Source organism: Centruroides vittatus, unplaced genomic scaffold (assembly GCF_030686945.1).
Source record: "Centruroides vittatus isolate TY-2023 unplaced genomic scaffold, ASM3068694v2 scaffold_324, whole genome shotgun sequence".
In the NCBI taxonomy this organism is placed as follows: Eukaryota; Metazoa; Arthropoda; class Arachnida; order Scorpiones; family Buthidae; genus Centruroides; species Centruroides vittatus.
This window is the reverse complement of record NW_027122701.1, coordinates 6,098,931-6,125,736: the sequence shown is the minus strand read 5'-3', so window position 1 is coordinate 6,125,736 and position 26,806 is coordinate 6,098,931. Positions and strand designations below refer to the sequence as shown.

General features: G+C 31.8%; 1 protein-coding gene across 1 annotated transcript in view; it reads right to left on the bottom strand.

The window, feature by feature from the left end:
- Positions 1-26,806, bottom strand: part of LOC136988248 (E3 ubiquitin-protein ligase RNF19B-like) — a 115,081-nt gene that overhangs the window by 64,702 nt on the left and 23,573 nt on the right. The window contains exons 2-4 of the mRNA XM_067286106.1: positions 23,927-24,224; positions 10,362-10,630; positions 3,306-3,467 (exon numbers count right to left, since the gene is read on the bottom strand). Coding sequence (XP_067142207.1) covers positions 3,306-3,467; positions 10,362-10,630; positions 23,927-24,130 — 635 coding nt within the window. The 5' untranslated portion in view covers positions 24,131-24,224. The remainder of the gene's footprint in view (positions 1-3,305; positions 3,468-10,361; positions 10,631-23,926; positions 24,225-26,806) is intronic.

The following is a 26,806-nucleotide window of genomic DNA, read 5'->3' as shown; positions in this document are numbered from 1 at the left end:
GCGTACGTATAGCTACCTCATCAATTCCGGCTGATATTGATCAGCTTGTATCGAAAAAACAGTGCCAAATTTCTCATTAAAGTTTCATGTAAATTCGTTTTTCTGTTCTTTTCTTGTTTGTTTTTATTTTGCATTAAAATTTGTATATGAAATCTTTACTTTTTTTTAAATTTTATATTTTTTTATTCTAATGTTTATTATAAATAAAGTTTTTTAAATTATTAATAAGTGTTACTTTATGTGAGGCCCACCAAAAAATTTTAAAATTTAAATTGGCCCGTTGATTAAAAAGGTTGCTCATCCCTGATCTATCTCAAACATGTTTATCTCAAAATTTATTTTTCTCCTGCACTATAGCCTAAATTCATTATATTTTCCATGTTTATCTCAAATAGTTTTTTCTCAAACCTTTACATCTCAAATTACAGACTAAAGTGTCAATTACAAATTTAAAGTTCAGAGACTAATTTTGATGGCATAAACTTTGGTTGAAATTTGGCTAAAAGTACTAATTTACATTAAAACTCATGCTAGTAATGAAGTGTACAGTATCTATCAGGTCAGTCCATAGTATTTTTATCTACAAAAAAAGCAGCAAAAAATTTTAATTAAATTTTATTTCAATCTATAATGTATGTTTGTGAAAAACAATCGTGTATCAAGGAAAAAACATGCAGGATTATAATAGTAATTTTATTAATCTTTAATAAAGAAATTTACATAAACAAATTGAGAATCAGTAATATCACAAATGATATTACTGATTTTGAAATATCAAAATAAACCCTGAAATAAATAATCCTGCCCGTTATCTACAATTCAACCAACATATATGTAGCATTATTATAAGGTGCATTGCAAAAGTTTAGGTCCACTCCATTCAGTTAAACAAACATAACAAACATATCTAAAGAAACCAACACATACATTTATTTGTGTAGGTAGCAGAAACATGTAAAAATAATATGACATCATTAAACTAGCATATCATTAGACAACTGTAAATGCATAAACACACAAAGTGAGAAAATCCATATGTTGTAGTTCCACCAAATCCCCAGGAGAAATAATGATATGAACCTGCAAGTTAAACATTACAAACTATTTCATACATGTTAAGAGTGAAATTATCATACTGCTGCAACTTTGAGTTGTGTGATTAGCTTGATATAACATTTTATGGAAACATGGGCCATGGCAAGGTCTTATCTGCCTATGAGAGAGGCAAGATTGATGCATTAAAGCAGCAAGGGCTGTTCAACAGGGCCATAGCAAAACAGATTAATCGGTCACATAACATGGCGAACAATTATGTAATCAAGAGGATTACAACCGAAAACCCTGTTCAAAATCCACAAGCACTCAGTGAACGTCATCTTCAACAGGTCGTAAACACCCTAAAACAATCAGAATCATCACTCAGACAGTTGGCACATGATCCAATGGTTAACATTCATGTCAACCTTATCAAGAGTTATAAGACTCAATGAACGACTGCTGTACAAGAAGAAGAAACATCAGCCCAGGTTGACATCAGCCCATAAAATAGGAAAGGTAAAATGGGCTAGAAAACATTCAAATTGGAATACAGAATGGAGACGAGTAGTATTCAGCAATGAAAAAAAATTTAATTTAGATGGTACTGATGGCTGGTGTTACTACTAGCATGACATCAGAGAGGACAAAAAGATTTTTTCCATATGCCAAATGGGAGGAGGATCAATAATGGTCTGGGCCAGATTCAGATACAACAGGAAGACTAACATCGCATTTCCAAGTGGGCATATGAAGGCCAGAGTCTACCAGGAACTGTTGGATGTGCACCTCATGGCATATGGAGAGAGGGTTGGAGGACCATTCTGGACATTCCAACAGGACAACACACTAATCCATGTAGCACACACTATATGGGAGTGGTTCTTAGACAATGATGTGCATGTAATGGAGTGGCCTGCTAATTCCCGACCTTAACCCCATGGAGAACCTCTGGGGAATTCTTGCTAGGAAGGTGTATGCCAAGAAACATCAGTTTTCAACTGTTGCAGAACTGCAGACAGCCACCACCTCTGTACGGGATGAGATAAGTCAAGATGTGCTCCAGCAACTTTTAGATAGCATGTTTTTGACATTGGGGTGCAAAAAGAGGAGTTTCTGGAACGATAATATGTAATTTTAAATGGTGGAACTAAACTTTTGCAGCACATGGATTATCTCACTGTGTGTTTATGCATTTACAGTTGTCTAATAATATGCTAGTTTAATGATATCATATTATTTTTACATGTTTCTGCTACCTTCACAAATAAATGTGTGTGTTGGTTTCTTTAGGTGTGTATGTGTTGTGTTTGCTTAACTGAAAGTAGTGGACCTAAATTTTTGAAACACACCTTAGGTATTCAGTCTTTCTCAGCTGCAGAATCCAAAGAATCACTAGAGATAATTTTGTTTCTTAAATTTTTAAAATCACATTAGACTCAAACTTTATGACAATTTCTTCAGTAAACTTGAAAATCTCAATCAACCAATCCAGAACCTTCCAAGGGTCAAGGAAAGGATTGCCCTGACTCACTTCTTGTTTCTGTAGATTCATAATCCAATTAAATTATTAGTTACATATATAATAATTGAAAAAATAATTACCTAAAATTAAAATTATATACATATTTATTTTTTAATTATTATATATAAAAATATATACAATTTTAATTTTAGATAATTTACAAATGCACCTCTATTTAACCATGTAAACCTTTTACTTTACAAATATTGAACATTTCACAAATATTGAAGTGGAAAGATCCTTTTCAGATGTGTTATTACTGCACAAAGATTAGATCATCACTGAAGACTGATAGTTTAAATAGTCTGCTTTTTAAGAGCATATTTTCTATATAATAAGAAAAATAACAATATAGTATTATAAGTGTGTAATAAATAAAATTTTCAATTATTTGTTTCAATTTATTTTATTTTAGATCCTTTTTATACAAAATTTGTTAGCAAAACATTATTAAAATTTGGTATTTGAAATCAAAATTAAATATTTACCATATTACCAAAAATAAAAAAAAGGGAGTAAATTTACAACTCAGTCAATATCAATTCAGCACAACTATAAATAATACATGCAGAATTCAGTTAATGAAACAAAAATTAAAAAAACCATACAGATGATAATGTTTTTCAGAAAATGTAAACTGAAATATCAATCAATTTTTAATAAAATAGTACATTTAAAAAAAAAAAAAAATAGAATCAAATTATCAATAAACTATACTTTGCTTGTAAATTTAATCTGTACTCACCCACAATCTGGAGCTGGGCACCATCTTGCATCAGGATCTGTTACTAAAATTCGTCGAAGCAAAAAACTTTCATATTTTGACATTATGTTTTCATCGTTAAGAACCATGCGGATATCATTTGGATGTAAAGGTTCAACACACTTTGGACATGATATATTCACTCTAAAATTTAAAAAACTTTATCAAAACTATATTTTTAAGAAATTTACATAAACAAATTAAATAAATTTACATGTTAAAAAAAATTTTAATTTTATGAAAAGACTATTCTAATCATAGTAAGATTACTATAATTACTAACATATAAGATGAAACCAGTTTTCTGAAACATTTTTTAGGAAAAAATTTTATTATTGAAAATAATAAAATCTTATCATACATTGACTGAAAACAAATTGAGAATTTTTGTGAAAAACAATTGTGTATCAAGAAAAACATGCAGGATTACAGTAATAGTTTTTTTCATCTTTATCCACATTTTCAGACTAGACAAATTACACCAATATGCAAAATGAAAAAAAGTTGCAAAATGAAAAAGTTGCAAAAGTTGTTTAAATAGCTTGTTGCATTAGAATTACATATCAAATAATGATTTTCCTGTATCACATCAGGTAATTTTTAATTTCAGTATATATAATATGTCACATATAATGTTATTAAGAAGTTTGTGTATTCTTTCACAGGCTTTCACAGTATTTGCTAGATTATTACAAACAGGATTTCCAAAGTTTTGGCAAACTTTGAAAGAGTCCTTGAAATCCGGATTCAAGGACTCTTCCAGGATCTTTCAAAATTTAAGGATGGTACCAGTACATAACATTTAAATGAAAGCAAATGATAGTATCAATGAACAATTTATATTTATTTTTAAGGCACCAAACACAAGAGCCATTGCCAAACTTATAAAATTATTTTAATATTAGTTCTAAATTATTGTACAGGTTATTCCTATTAGCTACATATGTATTATACAATCAAATGTACAAATTACAAGTAAAAATTTTTTACATACTATGTAATCATTTACTTAAAAGTCCAGCATATTATAGTAAAACTACAGGCACACAGCACAATCATGCCACTAATATTTACATGATATAGTTGTAAATTCCTTTCATGTTGCAATGTGGACTGTATTTGTTATTATCACAGTTAAATATTTATAAGAATATTTAAGAATTAGTGTGTGTTAATAAAACAAGACACCAACCAATGCTGAATTATCAGGCTAGAAAATGGCAATAGCAATAATAATAATGTAAATAAAGTTGATTTAAACATTTAGTTTGCACTTTTATACATATAATAATAAATTATTATGACCAAATTTGATACATTATACTGTATTACCATTAAGAAATAATCTTATGATAAATACATACGATGTTAAATTCAAATCAAATCAAATCTATTAGTATAAGGCCTTAGCCTGTTACAAAGGCTATTCCACTGAAATGTATCATAAAGAATATTACAAAAACAATTAAGTATTAAAAAACTTTATAACATAGTTATATAAATTGCAAATAAATCGACATGTTGCCCGATGGAACATTCTATACATCGCTTCCACCGAATCACATTCATTTAAACCACTAAGATCATATTTCTGCCTTAACTCTAGGCTCTTCTCACATTTACAAATCAGATGAAATTTGGAAAAAAACATGTGACATCTTGGGCATAAATTATTCTTATATATATAGAGTTTGTTATCTATCATTAAAGTATTAGAATTAAGTCGAAGTTGAATAAAAAGTCTCTTCATTCTAAATGGCAAATTCGAAAATATATAACTATTATTACTTGGGTATAATAATATCGAACTATAACAATTTAGTGATATTCTTAAACGAGACTGTTATATGTCTTGCGAATAAGAAATATCAAGAACATTCCAAATAAGTTGTTGACACAGTTCTTCAAGATCCGACGAGAATATAAATGGTTCAATCGAGCAGCCAAAACCATTTATCATTTTAGAAATTAGAAAAACCCAGTTCCTTTTAGATGGTTTCTGTATGGAATTCTTATATAATTGATATAAGAGATTGAATGTAATTCCACCACTGTCTCTTAGCTTAATTATCAGCTTTATACATCTTTTTATGAAGAGTACCATAGGACTAAATCTGCTTGTCTCCAATCTTAACATACTTCCTGAGATTTTATAATCCAACCAAAACAGCCTACGTATGAATTTATTCTGTATAATTTCCAGCTTCTGAACATTGGAGAGACACCATAAAGGAGATGCATAGCTCACCGAGTTAAAAACCAAGGACAGAAATAGGTTAAACTGAGTTTTGATAGAACCCAAATGAGTCTTGGCACACAGCTTCATAACACCCTGGATTAACCGATTGGCCTTGACCATCATATCTTAAATCTGTCTTTCAAAAGAAAGCAAAGGTGAAAAAATTACTCCAAGAAATTTTGTTTCGTTGACCACATCAATCTCTGTATTATTAATATAGAAAGACATATTTTTCTTAGGAAGTCTTGCTCCATTCCTGAATATCATTATGTGAGATTTCTTAGAATTAATGCTCAAATCCAACTGAGAAAAGTACATGGTTAATAGTCGTATTTTTCTTCTAAGAGCGACTGCTGTCGGTGCTAGAATAACAATATTGTCGGCATACGAAATAGAATGGACCACAGTACTACCTATCATGAATCCATCGTCCTCATTACATACGATGTTAAATTAGACTGGTACTTTTTATGGTACTGAAATCATGACCCTACAAATAACAACACTCGGTTATAACATCAAAAAATTGTCGATCCCATGGATGACGTTATAATCAGGTTAAACTGTATATATATATATATATGTGGTGTCTTTAGATGGCTGGGCTGGGTTGGGTGTTAAGAAGCATACAAAATGTGTTCCATAAGTAATGCAACCAAATTCATAAAAAATCATTTATTGAATGTATTCTTACAATTAGTCAAAAATCTTCAAAATAGCACCCTTCTGCATCAATACACTTGCGAAGGCGATTTTTCCAGGCCTGGAAGGCATTCTGCAAGGCCTTCTCCAGAATGTCCTTTAGAGCCGATGTAACATAAGCCTTGATGTTTTCAATCGTGTCCCAATGTTTTCCTTTCAAGGCCCATTTTAAATGAGGAAACAAAAAAAAGTCAGCAGGAGCCAGGTTAGGACTGTAGGGAGGATAGGGAACCAATGGGGTGTGGGTCCTGGCCAGGAAATCATTGACAACAAAGGCACTTTGGCTTCGCACATTGTTGTGATGAAATTTCCACACGTCCTTGATGTCGCTTCGGCAGTGTGTGACCCTCCTTTTCATTCTTTTGAGCACTTCCAAGTAAAAAACTGTGTTCACAGTGGTCGTGACAGGTACAAATTCGTGGTGGATAATGCCTCTGACGTCAAAGAAGACAATGAGCATGATTTTGATCCTGGACTTGCTCATGCATGCCTTCTTGGAGCGGGATGATGCTGAGGTGTGGCACTCCAAACTCTGCCTTTTTGTCTCAGGGTCATACTCAAAGATCCATGACTCATCACCAGTGATAACTGAGTTTTAAAAATATGAATCATTTTCACACATTTCCAAGAGCTCTTGCACCAGAGCATTCACATGTCCTTTTGTTCGTCGATCAACACTTTTGGGTACAGTTTGACGCACACCTTTTTCATGTTTAAATCTTCAGTCACAATGCGATAAATGGTTGTTTTCATCATGTTTAGAGTGTCTGCTATCAATTGAAGGTGCAACCGTTAGTCAGAGTTCAAGCAATCATGCACATGTGTCACATTTTCATCGATTTGGGAGGCTGATGGACATCCACTGCGAGGTTCGTCGGTGACCTCCTCTCAGCCATCTTTGAACGACTTCTTCCATCGGAAAACTTGTGATTTGGACAAGTAATCATTCCCAAAGGCCTACTGAATTAATGTAAAAGTTTTGGTGGCAGACTTTCCAAGTTTAATGCAAAATTTGATAGCGCAACATTGCTCCACAAAATGATCCATTGCGTCGTGTTACATTAACTCAAAACAGGGTTCACGAGAATGAATGTCCTCACCTGCCAGCAGCTTGGAGGCAAATGAGACCGGGTGAGTTTTGAAGCTAACACTCCCCACCACCTAGCACAGCAGGTTAGAATAAGTTACAGCATATCATCGCATCATGAAAAAATTGGTTGCATTACTTATGGAACGCACCTTGTATGCAGAACACAGTTTAAGAAAGAATATGATGAGCTTCTTACAACATATAATGACGTATATTTTAATACGATACAGAAAACATTACAAAATGAAGAACACTAAACAAATCATCTTGGTACTAATTATTAAACAAATATTAATCATCTTGAAGTGGACACATTGTTCATACTTTGTCATTGCTTCTTTTCTTTTCTCTAACAGTCTGTCTTTTTTCCAACTGCGCAGGATGCCTGTGCACGACATCAGACTCGACAAGTCATATCAGCATGGGAACAGGCACCACATATATATATTATGTTGTGTGTGTACACATCATGCACATTTACTTCTTCCTTTTCACTTTATGAAAAAAATTAAATAGGTTATCTTTATTCTGCTATATTGAAGAAGCCAAAAACAAAAAAGTTCCTCTGAAACGTTTTTGCACTGAGTCAGCATCAGCCAATAGGCTTATAATTTTCCAAATTACATTATGAAACATGATATTAAAGTAAATAGAATAAACTGTTCCTAGAACATCACTGACTTAACATATTTGGAAGTTTGCATTAATTGTAAAGTCAATGATGTTCTAAGAACAGTTTGGTATTTATTTTAATATCAAGTTTCATAATGTAATTTAGAAAATAATAATAAGCCTATCGGCTGATGCCAACTCTGTTCAATCAAAATCATTTCCAATAAATTTCTTCATTTTTGGCTTTCTCAATTTAGCAGAGTAAAGACTAAAAATATTAGTCATGGTACCAACATTTAAATATTGTAATTTTCTTTATTCTGAAGAAAGAACAATAATATAAAATGCAATGCAATGTAAATTAAAACTAGGAAAACAAGAAAAAATACTTTATTTTTGTTTACATCATAACATAATAGTATTTTATGACAACAATTACAGTAAAATTAATTTTAGGTATTAAAAAAAACCACCTTAACTCCCCTTTGGGCACAGAGTATTTGCCGGATACATAATGTAAATTAATGCACTTTTTGTATTTTTACTGATACATATGCTTGACTTCGATTATATCTTTGATTTCTACACTTTCTCTACTATCTAACAGTATAAAATACTTGTGGATTTAAAAAAAAATGAGATTTTTATTTCTATTTTCTGTAATTTGATCTGTAAATGCAAAAACTTAACAAATTTCAACTCACTATAAATCATTTCAACTTCAATTATTGACATTAGATTTTTTAAATTTCACAGGATTGTATTATCTTTCAACTTCAGGGTAATAAAGCTTTGTTTATTTTCTCCTGTGAAAGTAATACTCTCTGCTGGTCCCCCACTGTAAAGGACAACAAACTGCTAATAGTTTTTATTACTTTGTTTTCAAAAATTCCCTTCTCTGTCAGTAGTTGGTCAAATGACTAACAACTTTTAGATTTAACAACTAGTATTGCCAGTAATGAATTCTATACTTTTATTTTTAAGAATTTTTAAAATATTGATAAAATTACCAAATAAATGTTTGGGTCACAATTACTAAATGGTATTGCTACATAATGAACATAAATTTTAATTGTTGCAAAATTGAAAGTATTATATTTCTTATCATGCTCTGATCGCAAGAAAGCATGGCAATAACACCAAAGAGAGAAGACTGCATTGTCAAAAATAGCTGTAATGACTTCTTCAAAATGAATTGGGATTGGTCCAGTCATAGAAACTGAGAGAAAAAGATAAAATGTAGAGAATTGTGGTAAAGTTTAAATATTCTACATTGTTATTTTATTGAATCGTGATTGTTATGTGCAACAATTGAGAGTACAGTGCTCTCACACTGAGAGACAATTTATTTCAGGTGGTAGTAAGATATTGTTTTTCACAAAATTTCTGTGAAGAAAATTTTGTAAAATTTCTGTGAAAATGAAAGTATTCTTCAACTGATATGTTCTGAAGCAATTCCTACAGTAATTTTCAAACTTGAAAATTACTGTAGGAATTGCTTCAGAACATATCAGTTGAAGAATACTATAAACCCACAGTTCAACTGTTATTTATTTTTGAGAAATTAAAAAAAAAAAAAAAGTCATGTATCTACTGGATACATATGCCCCAGAATCCTGTTTGCCGTGAAAATAATAATAATAATAAAGACATTTGCTAAAATCAATTTCTATTATTATTTTGAGTTGATATATTTATCTACAAAACTTGAAAAAAAAATCACTTTTCAAATATTTTCTTATAAGTGGATGCATATAGCCTCTTAAATTAATACTTTGAATCATCTTCCTTTGATTGTTAATATACACACTAATTTTTATGTAAATAAATATATATACAGGGTGATTCAAGACAGAGAAATTTTAAAAAATTAATAACTCACAAACTATTTACAATAAAATGATGCGGTTTTCACAGAAATGCTTAGAAAGAAACAGGATTTTTTTAGGTGTAATAAAAATTTTAGTACCAAAATAGTTACATTTCTTGCCATAAATGGAGCTGTAGCATTTGTAAATTTGTTAAAATAAGAATAAAAAAATATAAATGTTCTTAGTGTAAGCTCTAGTAACAACTACACAAATTATGTAATCTTATCAAGTGCCATCTACAGCAAGAAATGTAACTATTTTGGTACTAAAGTTTTTATTACACATAAAAAAATTCCACTTCTTTCTAAGCATTTCTATGAAAACTGCATCATCTTACTGTAAATAATTTGTGAATTACTAATTTTTAAAAATTTCTGTGACTTGAATCACCCTGTATTGTATCACCCTGTTAAATATATATAATATATATATAACAGTTTAAATATTTGATATTTATTTTTTGTAGGAAATAAAAAATTTATATATTTATTAATTAAATATTTATTGAAATTTAAAATTAATACCTTCCTTCAGATATTTCAATTTGTAGATATTGCTGCAAACAATCATAACATGAATGATAACTACAGGAACTAAGTTCTGGAAAACATTGAGTAGGAAGAATCAATAAACAAACAGGACATTCAACAACATTTTGAGCTGATGCAAGATGTCCAGATGGACAATCAAAATGAGCATCGTTTCTTCCACTGGAAAGAGAATTTAATTCAGAATCTGAAGATGAATGGGCTCCAGCTGTAAAACGAATTGCATCCTTTAAACCAGAAGAATCCTATTAAAAAAAAATGTTATATAAATAATTATTTTAATTTTTATAAATTTCACAGTTTTATTATTTAGCATGTATACAAAATTTTTAATTGTTTTTCAGAAGCTTCAGGAGGCAACTGAATTCCACTAAATATTAAGGAAATAATAAATGAGAAATATAATGATAAAACATGAAAGAACTTGTCCAGCAATTTTTAATAAAATCATTAAAATGTTATATCAAACTTATGAACAAATCAAAAAAAAAAAAAATTATTTTAATCAAAAAATGTATCAACAAACAGATTTATTTTAAAAACTTAGGAAAGTGTTGGGAGGGGAGGAAAAAATAATACAGAAAAAGCAATGTCACACAAAACGATTATTTGACTTTAAAAATTCAGTTACTTCAATACAATAAAAATTTTTACGTAATAATATATTTTATATATAATTTACAGGCTATTTGTTTAAAACCAGCATTTATGTAAGAGACAAGATTGTTTATATAGACTTACATGGTCTAGTACAGGGATGTGAACTCGTGGCCCACTGCACCCTAAATTTTTTAGGTACATTTTCATTTATTTTGGTAAAGTATGTCGTAATGACATAATTGATACTAGAAACCTGTACTACCCCCACATGCATAACATACTGTTGTGAACAATTCTTGTGGTGCATGAAAAACATCAACTGCTGAAAGAAATAGGTGAGTGATTCCTATTTAACTAACATTTTTAGAATTAAGTCTAGTACTATAAAAGCAGATATTGATGATGATATAAAAAGAAAGAAATGTCAAAAATCGCATTGAATTTATTTTCATTTTGTGTGAGTATAAATTTTTTTTACTGTCGACAATACAATATTTTTTGTAATTATATATATTTGTTATTAAAATTTGATATTCACATTTTGAACTTTTTAAAAACATATATTTATATAAAGTATCCTTATGGCCTGCTGAATATATGTAAATTTTTAATTTGGCCCATTAGGGAAAAGGTTGGACAACCCTGTTCTAGTAACTTAATAACAAAAGTTAGAATTCATCATACCATATTTTCACAGATTGTCTGGCATGTCAGTCTATGTGAGAGACCATGAAATCAGATATTTCCTTATGGTAAAGACCAGCATGCTGGTTTATCCTGAGGAATGCAGGCATGTTAGTTTAAGTGAGGTTATATATCCCTCTCCAAAGGGCAGTATGTGAAACTTACACTAGTTTATATTCTAAAATTATGAAATTGTTGGCATTACATAAAAAAAACTACAATTATATGTTTAATTTCTGCATTTTGTCTTCTTTCTAATGATTTAAAATACTCAGGGAATGCCAAAAGTGCATTTTTATGTTTATTTTATTGTAATTTATCCAAAAACACAAAATAAACACATCAAGTTTCAGAAACTTGCAGTAATTATCTCAACTTACACCAATTAATATCTGATTTGTATGAAATTCGAAAGGAAGGTGTTATCTTTTAAGTTCAGGGTAGATTGTCAATGCAGCTCACACTGACTACTACTACTACTACTACTGTCAATTAGTCACTAATTGTTCTATTACCCTATAAACAAAACTCTCCTCCTGGTTGTCAGTCAGTCAAATTACAATTTTATATCAATTAGTAATCTAATATAATTTGTCATATTAAATTTTATATCATCATATAATTAATAGCTTCAAATTTTTAAATCCTAAAATTATGTTGAAATTTGGAGCATCAAGTCACTAACTAAATCTTTTATATTTTAAACTAGACACAGTTCATTTTCTATCCAAACACAAACTAGGAATTGAGTTGAAGCACTAGCAAGTCAATAATTTTGTTTCAGGAGCCATCTAAAATGATCATTTACTACTATGGCAGAAGTGACAACACTGTTTAAAAGAAAATTTTAAAAATTTTACACACTTGTGCTAGTGACCTTGGACATCACTTTGATCCCAGTGTATCTCAAAAAGGAAATCTTGGATCCCCAATTTTTATTACATTTTTAACTTCTTCATCTCATATAATATTATGTAAAATGACAAAGTTTAAACAAAATCAACCAATCAAAGTTTGAGAACAAACTCAATTCTATAAGCCACACAAAAAAGGCTTTTCTAATGCTCGAATTCAAATAGAGAACTTGTAATAAAAGAATTCTGTTAGTTATATGTAAGATTCTACAGACTCATTAATGCATGTAAAAGTAACATTCTAGTTATTTACATTGGTTATAAGAAAGATATGAAGCAAAACATTCCAAAGTGCATCTTATAAACTTTGACTTGATTTTCAGTATTCAAAATGTTTTAAAGCTTAAAATTTGACAATGCTAACATTGATTTTTAAACCATGCAGAATGGACATAATATGAGCTATATTTATTAGTAAATAAAATCCTAATTTCAAAAAACTTACTTTAAGCCTGTTACCGGTGTGCACGTATTCCAGTAGGATTTTATTCGAATTGCATTCGATTAACTGTCGTCAGTTACCTGAAGAAGAACTTAATAGTTCGAAAACGTTCGTAACGGTTTTTTAAGTGAAGCACACCGGTAACAGGCTTAAAGTAAGTTTTTTAGTTCAATCCGGTGTAGTAGCATACAATATTTATATCCTAATTTCAACAAAGAATTGGGAAAATATTCAAGTTTATAAGATGGATAAGACAACTTTTGAAAAAATTAAAAGTACAGATAATGTGTAGTTTGAAAAGATAAAAATTTAATGCAGAAAGCTGCTATGCTATAAAGCTGTTTTTTTAAAAAATGAAAACATTTTATTATGATAGTTTTTTACATTAGTAATCAGATAGCACAGATGGTACAAAAATTTTAAAAAGTAGATAAGACACAGTTTGGAATGACATGTCTCTTACACACTGTTATAAAATATTAAATAGACAACTACATTATTATTATTATTAGAATAGATATTACTTGAACTGATAAAATGAGTTTATTAATTATTATATTTATTCTTATTAACTTTTGTATTTAATGTTTTTTAATTAACAAAATAATAAAAATATATAATTAAATGCACCTATTTATTAGAGAATAAATGTATTTAAAGCAAAAATTCTTAAACTCCAGTTCACTTAGTACTTAATGATAAGTGATTGAAAAGCAATCTCTTCATAGAAATTATTCATTACATCCTACAGATAATTGTGTTATTATTATAAAACTGAACTGCTACAATTATTTGAATTCTACAACAGTATTTGGCAATTTTAACTAGGTGATTCATTATATATTACTACTATAAAAGAAATCTGAATCACTTCCAGAAACTATGATATGATGCAGATGTTACTCATCCTTTCATTTTATTGGCAACTACTGATGCAATATTTATAAATACAAAAATGTGAACAAACACCAAGGTTTAATAAAATTCAATAAAAAAAACTAGGTTATTATATTTAATAATAATTATTATTATTAAGATATAATTTCAGAGATTAAGAAAAAAAATACTACAATGGTATACAGTAGAATCTCTTTTTAATAAATTGTGAAACAGATTTCTTGGAATAACAAATTTTCCCCCAGATCCCACCAAATCAATGCAATTTTATTTTCTTTTAGCATATCAATAACTCAGAATAAGGAAGTTTTTTCCTAGCTCCATCTATTGTAAATCGGGACATTCCAACTTTCAACACGAGTGTTGAAACCAACAATTTGATGTCATCAACGACGTTCCAACTCAAATACGAAGTGCTTAGTTCCCATAATTCCATTCTCAGTAAGATAGATTTCATTCAAATGTCTCACCTTACCCACAATTAATTGGAAAGTAGCAGTCAACATATCTGTTGAGTGCCGAGTGTGTTGAGACAGCATTGACAACAGCGCCACTTCAATGTTGAAAAAAGGAATGACTTTTAACTAATGTTGAGATCAGTGCTTATTTGGCATTGAAATTGGAATGTCCTGAATGCGTTTTTTCAATGTTTAGTTAATACTTGGATGTTTCTAGGAATTCGTAGAGTTCAACAATGCACTTGTTACATCTGGGATAATATGTACAATTAAAGAATTGTACAAAGAGAGTAAGCAGGCTGATGTGATTGAGGAGGAGCCATCTAGTGAACATTTTGGCACTGGTTCAAGTGTAGTACCAAAATCCAGCAAGGCCATGAAGTACAGAGTAATCATAATTTAAGTTTCACTTTGAACACCTTATAAAATGAAAACTACTAGACAAAATGTTTCTAAACCTGGAAATATTATAAAAGACGTCATGGAATTTCATAACTTGCAAAAAATAATTAGTTCAAAAGTCATCACTAGGGAAAAAAAATTGTATATCAAGCAGTTGTACTCAATAGGCAGAAAAATGGCATCAAAACAAACCAAGATGGAAAAGTTTTTAACAAACCATAAAGTGAAGTGCTAATAAGCATATGTGGGAAACGCCGGGAGGTAGAACGGGAGTCGTACCTCCTTCCTGTCGGCGTTCAGGTCGGCAAGACCCACCCCACTGTCAAGGATGGCTAAAATTGTTGGGATAGGTTAACGAATTGTCAGGTCGAGTGGAGGGAGTGTGTGGGGTCGTCGATAAGACAAGGCAATATCCGTAATAACAGGATAACACAGATAATGATTTATTTAAACAATAAAGAACCTAATACAAGGAAGCCACGCATCCTGTCCCTAATCGCATGAGAGAGAGAGTTCACAATGGTTTGGGGAATCATACCTCGTCTTCTGAAGTAGTGACAATAATCGTATGACGGATCGTAGCTGGGAAGGCGGATCGGTCATTCTGCGGCTTTGGCAGTGGGTGGAAGGATCGGGCTTGGCGGCTTGTAGTCGGCGGCTCCGGCGTCTTCGGGTTGACCTTCGATCCGGTTTCGGTTTCGCCGAGACGTTCGTCGTCGGTTCGTCCGTTCAGCCACCCCCGTTCTCAGATATCTCCCCCATTATATATTCCCGATCTCGTCCGCTGCGATCACCAATTGCGACGGAGGGTAATGAGTCGGGCTCCGTGACTCAGAAGTCGGATCCGGAGAGGAGGGAAACGTGTTTGACGGCGGAAGGCTGTACATCCTTCGAATCTTGATCGCTATCTCTGATCTTGATTGTTATCTCACGAGGGGATTCAAACAATAAAAGTTTAACATCTGACTGGCTGGTTTAAGCCGGTCCTCACACATACATACTGTGCCTCTGTGTTTACAGTACATACAGGGTCCATACAATAATTCCATCTGCAATTCCCTGACCAATTATGACATTATTCCCTGACTTATTAACATCTCTGCATTTCCCTTTTCCATTATGTATTCAGCCAAGTCTATTTTAAGCCCATTTTGTACACAATTAAATAAATTTTTTTTTATTAAAACACACTTTATTCACTTACAAAAAGGAAAAACTTCATGTAAAATTGATTACATACTTAGCTATGTCATTTCTGTGTCATATAAAAAAATTCATGATTTAATTTAATTCGTAAATTTTATTTAAATAAGAAAAAGACCCGTGTCATAAAATCGAATTTTCTTAAAGCAAGAAGATGGGAACTTCAAAATAATTTAAACAGAAGAAATTGTGCACTTTGCAAAATGGAGAAATCGCTTTATTGCATGCTATTTTTGGTCTAGTACAAACCCATTCAAGGTCATTATATTTCTTCCTATCTCTCCCCGAAACTTATAGCGGAAGCGGTGAAATTTTGGCGGGAAAGTGGGTTGTCATCAATGGTGTTTTTGAAAACTCAACTTTAACTCTATAGCGATATTTTGGTATACTTCCAAAAAATATGGACTTCCAAAATTCCACAGACCACTGAAAGATGAAAATTTGCAGTTAGAGAGAAGACATATCACAGATCATCAATCTGTCAAAATTGGCAGAATTATTATCTCCACAATACTGTATATGGCCAGCAGTGAAGAATACAACAAATAAAAATACATAGATTGCATGAGGTCTGCCATTCGTTCCAAAATGTCCTGTACACAATATTGTTAAGCCAACTGACAGTTCTTTGCTTCCACCCCACGGCATCAACTGACAGCAATGAGTTAACCAGGTCAAAAAAAATGGGAGGATTGTATATGAGACAAAATTACAATTGTTTAAGGCATAAATCCATTTTGTCATAAATCCATTAGAGGAAGCATAAGATGTAAACAAATAAAGTCTTGGTGATTATCACATTCAAAGTCAATATCTATCAATTCAGGCAGTGGCACACTCGAAATAGTCGTGTCAGAGTTGACATGCTCGGTTTTTATTATTCTCTTCATACAATCTGCATCATTCAGCATTAGTCATTTTAGGCTTTTCTGATTCCCTTAAAATTTTTCTTTCCAATGATATATGTTTCTTACATTTCTATCCGTACAGTGAGACCTCACTTAATGAGCATAATTAGTTCCAGAATCTTACTTGTAATGCAAAACAATTTTTTCCTTATGAATTGATGTAAAACATGATAATGCATTCCATGCTGAAAAAAAATAATCAAATATTTTATGTATACATTTATTCAAAAAAAATTATACAATATATATTGTTAAGGAGAATGAATCATCTGTATCTTTTCTTCTGACCCTAAACAAACCAACCTGGAATGCAAATTCGATTTGCATAACCAAAAAAAAAAAAAAAATAATAATATCTCTGATAAACATGCAACATACAGGGTGACAATAATTAACCCGTACAAAGTTTGTAGCAATGCTGCACCTGAACTTTTTTACTGTCACCAATTTACATAATATTGTTTAATTCTCCATGATTTCCTGCCCGTGTAGATATACTTTCGATGTAATAAGGGTTAGTTCTTTATTTTTTTAATGGTGTCGAACAAATGTTGTGCAATTTTAGAGCTATTCCGGCAAGGAAAGCATCAATGTGAAATTGTTCGTCTGCTCGGTGTTCCAAAAATGACAGTCTCAGATGCAGTTCGGCGATTCAAGGAGCTTGGCCACAATGGTGACCGTCCCGGACGTGGAAGAAAGCGCACTGTCAACACGTCTAGGAACCGCAAGATCATCACAAAGCGAGTTGACTGACATGCGAAGGTCTCCACGAGAAAAATTGCTCGTGAGATCACAATCAATCGCGAATCGGTGCGGTTCATGGCGAAAAAGGAACTCATACTCAAGCCCTACAAGTTCCAAAAGGTTCAGCTCCTCACCGATGAAAACAAGTGCGTGAGACTCCAAAGATCCCGTTAACTCAAGCGTCGGGCCGCAGGTCGACAATGGGAGTGCATTCTCTTCACAGACGAGAAGCTTTTCTCCGTACAACCATCAAAACGACAGGAACTGGTCCGCGGGGGCTCCTGGAAGCTCAGCCGTCATCGAACATCCCAAAATCCAATGTCAGTCATGGTTTGGGGCGGAATTTGTGCGAGCGGCAAGACACCCCTTGTTTTCGTCGATCAAGGGGCCAAAATCAATCAAGATGTGTACCACCCTGACATTTTCGAGGCTGTGGTACTTCTGTGGGCTCAGCAGCATTTTGTCAGTGCGAAATGGACGTTTCAGCAGGACTCGGTGCCGACACACAGGGCGAAGAAGACTCAGGAGTGTGCAAGGCTCATTTTTCCGATTTCATCTCGTCTGCGGAATGGCCACCGTACTCGCCGAATCTGAACCCAATGGACTACAGTGTGTGGTCCATTTTGGAGGCCAGGGCCTGTTCTAAGCGCCATGAAAGTTTGGAGTCGCTGAAGCAATCCTTGCGCTGGGAGTGAGACAAACTGTCTCCAGAAGAGTGCGGCCCATCGCTGAGAATTTCAAAACGCGTTTGGGGCTCTGGATCAAAGCAAAAGGAGTCCACTTTGAAACTGGCTGAATATCTGATTAATACGTAAAGTATTGTCACTGTTATATGCTTTTGTTCTGCTAATTTTCATTTCTTTAATAAATTTACGATACAAAAAACTTGTACGGGTTAATTATTGTCACCCTGTAATATTCCAAATTCTTGGGCTATGTAAGACTATAATCAGATATTAGAAATTAATTAATTTGACTAGAGGTAGGCAGTTAGGCTGTCATCGCATATTAAATTTATTAATTATAAATAATTAATTTTTAATTTAGACATTTATGGAATTTAATTTGGAATTGGTCATTAAATTTAATAAGAGATGGCAGCATAACTGCTTAGCTCTAGTCAAATTAATTAATTTCTAATATTAATTATAGCCTTCATATAGAATGAATTTGGCACATTGTTTGGCATGTTCATTATATGATTAACGGGCTATGGTTGTTGATGTTTATGTCATATGTCTGAACACAAGTTTGGAAAAATGTGTGATCACAAGTGACACTAAGATGCTAGCAGACTGATGTAGCATGAGCACAATCCGGTACTTCCTCTCTCCTCGTCACTCATTATACAAAATGTCACTTATTAAGCGAGTTATTTTTTTACAATTTGTTTTGCTCATTATGAGAATTGCTCATCATGAGAGGTGTTCGTTAAGTGAGGTTCCACTGTATTTCCTTTGCAATTTCTTCAACCTGCACAGTTATCAGCTTATAACTTTGCAAATTCTATTTTATTGGTTATTATTGCTAAATAATATTGAAGATCCTGCCATTCTGTACAAATTGACACAAATTTTAATGTCCTATCTCTTCACCATACAAAGTTTTACTGCCCAAATGCCACACCGTGTTGCCATTTTCAGTGTTCAAGTGCAACTGCTACCCCTCCCTGCATAGCCGCACGCCCCTACTACCCACCATTTTAAATACAGACGTAAACTTCCTATCCAACAAAATTTAAATTGTTAGATCATCATTTATAGTTTACAAGATATAAGCACAACAAATCTTGCCATTTGTTTGATCACTCTGGTTTTCATAAACCTCCCTATACCAAACCAAATTTAACGACATGTTTGGATCAAAAAGGAGAGAGAGTGACAGACAGATTTTGTGACATTTGCAGATTCCCTGACTTTTCTGCTAAAAATCTTATTTCATGATTTTCCAGGTCTGTACAAACCCTGTACATACAGTTTGTCATCTTTGTTGTACACACACGACATAATATACAATCTTGTAACATGAGTGTTTCTATAGAATAAAGAATAGAGATCTCGAGAAATTGAATAATTTTAAGTACAAGTACTTATATGTAGGGGATTAAATAACATTTTCTTGGGTGTGCTGGAAATCCATTGTTCACAATTTAACAGATTCTCAGAACAACAGATGATTTTTGGCAGCCTGAGCAATTTGTTAAAATGAGATTCTACTAAAATTTTTTCCAGATATACTGTATTTCTGTCCATGATCTTTAGTGCACCACGTATACTCAAGGTGCATATTAAATATTCTGATTTACAAAATACTATCATGCCAGATTATTCCTGGATAATTCCTGATTACTGGCTACTTTCCAGAGTGTTCTAAACTACTGACATTCTGGTTGGTTGGTTTTGGAAGTTTTTGATACAAGGGCCTAGGCAAGCCAAAGAATACCAAGTCTATCCAGTTATGCTAACATTCTGGATTATCAAGTGTTGGATTAATGAACTTCTACTGTAAAGGATGCACCAATGAAACTGTTTCACTTGTCTTATGCAATAAAACAAGCAATTTGTTTTTAAATTTTTATTTTTTACATGAATAGAATAATAGTTTAGTTATGAAAAAAACTGAGTTAAATTCATTCTCCTTTCATCTGCACAACCTTCATCCTTGGAATGAATATGTTACATGCAGCATAACTTCATCATTCAATCATAACTTTGTCCCAAGATTGTTGCCAAATAAAAAGATTTTGAACAAGAAGACAACCTTGTTCCAAATCTTTTTATAAATTTCAAATCTTCAAATAGTTCTTTTAGAGTCCTTAATGCTATGGACATTTGTGATGTGGATGTTTCCAGTATACAGCCCCAAATAAAGTAGTCTAGTGGGTTATGGTCTGGTGATTAAGTGGGCAATTCATTTGACATGATGAATGCTGGTATATTTTCTCCAGCCAGGACACCATGCACTTGGCCTTATATGACAGCATAGAATCCTGCTTAAAGTAGAAATGGTCCTTTCCAAACATGTTCCTGATGTTTAACTTTAGACAACCCTCCAGGTTGTAAGTGATATAATGATTCACTTTAACCCCACTTTGACAAATACCAATGGCACCTTGCTAAAAACAGAGATAGCACTCAAATCATAACCTAGGATTAGGGAATTCGATCCCGGCCCTTATTTCTAATCCCGGGATTTCAGGATTATACTTAGTCAATCCCAGAATCATTTCGGTATTGAAGTTTAATAAAAAAATAAAAAATAAGAAAATCTTACAGAAATCAGCTCTTTAATCAACAAATCAAAATTTAGACAAAAATCAACGTATTTTACAGTATACACCTAGGGGCCGTCCATAAATTGCGTAAGGGCGATTTCAGCCATTCAAGACCCCCACCCACCCGTGTAAGAAACTGTAATATTTTCTTTGATCTCCCCTCCTCTTACCTATCTTATGTAATATTTAGGCATGATTTAAAAAATCATGCCTAAATATTACTAAAAACTGGTCGGGATCCTGGGATCAAATCCTCTACCTAGGATATGTTCTGAAAGCGCTGAACCTGTATCTTGCCTTGAGAACAGCCTTTATGGACTCTGCTTAAATGCAGTTATTCTGGCTATGAAACCCTAAAAATCTTAGGTCCAAAATATATAATTATTAATTAGTTAATTAATATGTACTATTATTTATAAAGACTTTATGTGAACAAATTTAAAAATATAAAAATTTAATGAATTCAAATGAACAATTTATTTTAAGAACTATTTTTTAATTATCAACAATCTTTTCATTATCATCATCATTAATCAACGTCATAATATTCATTTTTATATTAATTGTAATTTTCACGAAAAGACGTAAAAAACTTTGACAGATCGACTAGCTACTACACATGTAAACAAAAACATCATACGAAACAAAACAAGAGAGAGAAACTACCACATTGCCTTTCTCCATGATAAAAAATGCGTAGAGCGTGAGTCTGCTAGCATTATTATTCTATCACGTCACACGAGATGGCATTGGTACAACAAGCGTTCTTAATAGAAACTGCCAAATTGAAGCCAAATTCAAAACTCCACCACTCAACAAGATCAAAAAATAAAAATATTATTATTACGTAAGACAAGATCTATTATCCCCCTTCCCAAGTAAGAAATCATAAGAAACCCTTGACCCCCACCCATCCCAAAATACTTTATGTAATTTATGGACGGCCCCCTACCTAATCTAATCACTGTAACTAATCAGACTTAGAGTCAGACTAACCAGAGTTAAAATCACTCAGTCTTCATGTTAAAGTTATTCTTTTTCAAGCATCAGTGAGATCTCTTTAAACTTACATAAATTGAAAAACCTTTATGTAACAAACTATGCAAATAAACGTTGAAAATTAACAAAAATCTCTTAACATCGACAACTTTCACATAACAACCTAGTAAGTAGGTAGTAAAGTAAGTTTCTTAGCAAAAAGTATTTAAAAATAATATTAATCAGTCACATTTTTCTTAAATATAAAGAAAACTAATCTAATAGGAACATTCCAATTTGAATTGCAAAAATATGATCTGAGAAATAACAATGCATCCAGTGTTTCATCACCAAGTCTGCTTCTCAATTTGTTGCACATATATATATATATGCTGATATATGCTGTTGTGCATATATGCTCTGTCACACATATATACACGTGTGACAGAGCTGTGGGCAGATGCATTTATGTTATCTAGCATTGATGAGCATTTGTACATTAATGCTAGATAACAAACACACCTGACACGTGTTACAATTTTGTTTAATCAACTACACAGTGTATTCGATCTTTAGAATCTCTCAATTTTAATATAGATGAGTTCTTGAGCATATTAATGTTCATTATTCAATTTAAATTGGATGCAATAACCAGAGGCTGGTGGGAGCGCTCACTTAAGGGTGATGATATTTCTCCATTGAATGACTTATTAGAATTTTTGAAGGGTCAGGTTAGAACTCTACAGCCAACCAAAACTGCTCTCGACTGCACTAGAAAATCGATTGGCGCCTGCGAAAATTCAAAAATACAAAAATGAAGTATATTACCAGGTAACCCAGTGAGAACTGCTTGCCTATCATTTTAGTTCAAAATACAAGAAGTTTTATATTAAAATGATAGGCAAGCAATTCTGTTAAGGGCACTAAATGTTTTGCTTCATGCACGTTTAGCTCTTAAAATGATGTCAATCCTGAAAATTTCGGGATCAGAAAAACTTAATCCCAAAAATTTTAGGATTAAAAAGTGGTCGGGATCCTGGGATCAAATCCTCTACCTAGGATATGTTCTGAAAGTGCTGAACCTGTATCTTGCCTTGAGAACAGCCTTTATGGACTCTGCTTAAGCGCAGTTATTCTGGCTATTGAATGTATGTTGCAGCTGGAACACTTTTTTGTCATAAAAAAGAATCAAATGATTTTGATGCTGGGAAATCAACTTCTTGCATCTCTCCACTGTAACTTCTCTATCAGGTCACAAAAATTTTTTGTTTCTTGTAAGCACAGAAGTGTAGGTTACTTTGGATGGTTTGATGTATTGATGATTTGCTATCATAAGATTGCAGCCAATCTTCCTTACCAACTGTGCCAAAATCCATCTGAGTTGCTCCCTATACTTAACCATTTTTGGCATCCACAGAGCTATGTTTTCATGCCAAGAAGCAGGTTTGACTTCCCCTGTATTGCTATACAGCTTTAGAGCTTCTGGATAAACCTCCATTTCAGTCCCACACACTTCAAAATGTTCTGGGTTTTCAGATCTTCAAGGTGGAGAGATAGCACTGCTTTATGATTTGCCTCTATTTTCATAAAATTTCTGCACAAACAGTAATATTTGCATATCTAAATGAGTAACGCATCTTGTATTCATCATTTAACAGTTGATTTGTTCATTCAGGGTTGGAACAAATATTACCTAACAAGTGAAACAGTTTCATTGAGAGACACTGTACATAAAAGTATAACATATCAAAGTAAATTTATTATGTATTATTTTTTGTAATCATAATCAATAAATGTTATGTTCAATATGTATATAACCACATTCCTGTTAATGAGCTTTTTTAATGCTTGAAAGAGTTTGAAGAATGACTTATTTTTCATTGTTTACAGTTATTGACTCTAGTAAAGGATTTTTTTTGTTACTATTCTCAAAGTTATTTTAACTAAAAATCAAGTAAAAGTTTCTTTAAAAAAAAACTAGTTCTAATGTTTCATTACATTTATCTAAGAAAAAATAAGTGACAAAATGTACAGTACCTTATGATCTGGTCCAGATGTAAGATTAATTGAATTATTGTGAGAGCAGGAATCAACATCTAAAGGAACAGTACAATGTCTTCCCATGCTCCTTCTACCAAATGCTGTGCTACCAAAAATTCGTCGAAGAGAAAAACGTCCTAATCCTCGTTTCCGTGTAACAGATGGATGAGAAAGTGCAGGGCCAGCAGAAGGTCCAGCCATGATAAATGGGAGATGAATATTTATAAAGGTAGAAAAATTGGGATATTTGCCAAAACTACACTTGTTAAGGCAACCCTTATGTTTTCATGAGACACTAGAAAAACACATTTTATATAATTATTTCAGTAAAAATTCAAATAGTAAAAACATTTAAATAATAATTTATACCATTTTTTAAAATTTACAATCAAATAAATTTGTAAATGCAAAAAAAATTATTTCAAATATCTTTCCTATAACATTAAAATCCTGCTTATAAATATGACATCATTTTCATTATCCTTAACTCTGATAATAGTTTTAATGATTCATTAACAAAATTCAATATATATTTAGTGTAAAAATATAATGTTAAAAACAACAACTAAAATGTAATTAAGTATTTGTAGCATTTTTAGTAAATTTCATTTTATCATATGATTCATTGAAAAATAAATATGAATGTTAATATTATTAGTTATCAAATAATAATCATAAAAAGATATTATAAAAGGCACTAAAGATAATTGCAAATTTGATAAAAATCAAGCATCCAAACTCATACTTTATTTTAATTATCCATAAATACGTGTTAAATGTTAAAAAAAAAGTTTAATATTTGCAATTTATAAATATTTATGTAAGATTTAAAAATACCATATTTACTCGCTTATAAGACGATCTTGCATATAAGAGGTGGTGTTACTTTAAAGATTAAAATAAAGAAAATTAGATTTATTAATACAATTCTAATTTTATTTCGTTTAATTACAAATAAAATATTATCAAATGCACATAAACGTACACATTGTCCCGCAAAAATTAATGGCATTTTAATCTTTAAGAAAAATCTTGTAAAGTAAAATAACAACCTTTTTCTGTTCCAGCACAAATTTATTTATTTAAAAACGTTTTCAACTGCTTTTAGCAGTCTTCGTCAGTTAATCATACAATGAAAAGAATGCAGAATTCTAATTTACGAAATATAAGAACAAAGAATTCTAATTTACGAAATATAAAAACAAATATCTATAGCGGTTGCGCGATTTAATGGTAATGCGCTTGTGCATTATACCAAACATAGAATACATAAAATGATAAAAAACACATATGCAAACTAAAAATAAATATTAAAATAAATATTAAGATAAATTAAATGAAACGATAATGCAGTCCATAGTGATGTTCTGTTAATTTAAGTTATTAAAGAAGGATTTCCAGGCTGATGCCAAACTGTCTGCATCCCTATGGTTGATGCAGTGCGTAGTTAAATGAGCTCTATGTACAGTAGAGAACCGAAAATCGGAATCAATTGGGGACTGGGGTTGTTCAGATTAGTGATTTGTTCCGATTACCGATTATGTACGAATAAATATATTAACCTGTCCGATGTTCAAATTTTTCTCCGTTGTATGTCGCTTCATGTAGAATTTTTCTCCGTTGCGTGTTGAATTTTCATCAATTTTAAGCCTAACAAAAATTTTTATAATAATAATCGAGGCTATCGTATCGTTAAAAATTATTTCTGCATTTTTTACAAACAAAATAAATATATTGAAGAATATAAAAACATGAAAATTATACTTTAGAAGTAAATTTAGTATCAAAAACGTTCGATTCAGCACGACACAGTCCGACTGAAAATCGTTCCGATTACCGGCGATTCCGATTAACGAGTCTCTACTGTATTTCCATTTTTTCAATGTGCTTAACCATTTGTCTTGATCTTGTGACCCTAATGATAGAGGCTTTAGCCCAGAATACTGTTACCCCTTGTTGTTTCACAAAAGCTGCCAGTACCATAGAATCAACACTCCTGTTCAATCCTAGAATCAATTCCAGTAAGCGTTGATTATTTAAATCTTGTAAAATCAACAACATAATTTGTTTACGTAAAGGTAGAACAATGGGAAACCTTTATTGCCAATTTTTAATGGTCTAATCCACTCTCCATTGATTACACTTACGAGTTTCCCCGAATTCTGATTTCCGAATAATCATCTGTTTTCATGTGAAAATGGATTAAAAATTATATCAGGCTCCTGTGTGATTTTGGAATTTCAATTTGGAATTCAATTTAAAAGCTTTGCTTTTTCTAATGCTATTCATCTTTACTCTTAACAATACACAAGAATGATTCAAACAACCCAGATAAAATACTTTTGTTTTTAAACACCAGATGAGAATCCAGTAAAAAATGTAATACACAGTTCACAAAAATTATTGCAAAAACGCAAAGAATCCTTCACTCACACATATAGGACGACTTAGGTTTTTGAAGCAGTGAAAAATGAATAAAAACCTTGTCTTATATGCGAGTAAATACAGTAATTAAAAAGATTTAAAACGCTATGCAGTTTTGAAATTCAATTATCATATTTTATTTCATATAAGACACAATAAGGCTCAAAGGAGACTTTAAAAAATGCTTTATGTCTTATATGTAAAGTTGTAATTCATAGGCTAATGAACTCCCCAAATTGCCTTCAAATAAGCTACAGATAATCTCTGTTTATGCTATCAGGTTCAAATTCAAAAAAAAGAAAAAAAAAACAATATTTTATAATTCCGCATCTCAAAAAACTTAAAGTGCATACGCAATAAAAAACCAATCACTATGGTCACAATCCAAAATCAAACGTTTAATCTGGAACAACCTCTATCTAGCCCAGAGTTTCTCAAAGTAAGCGATAACGC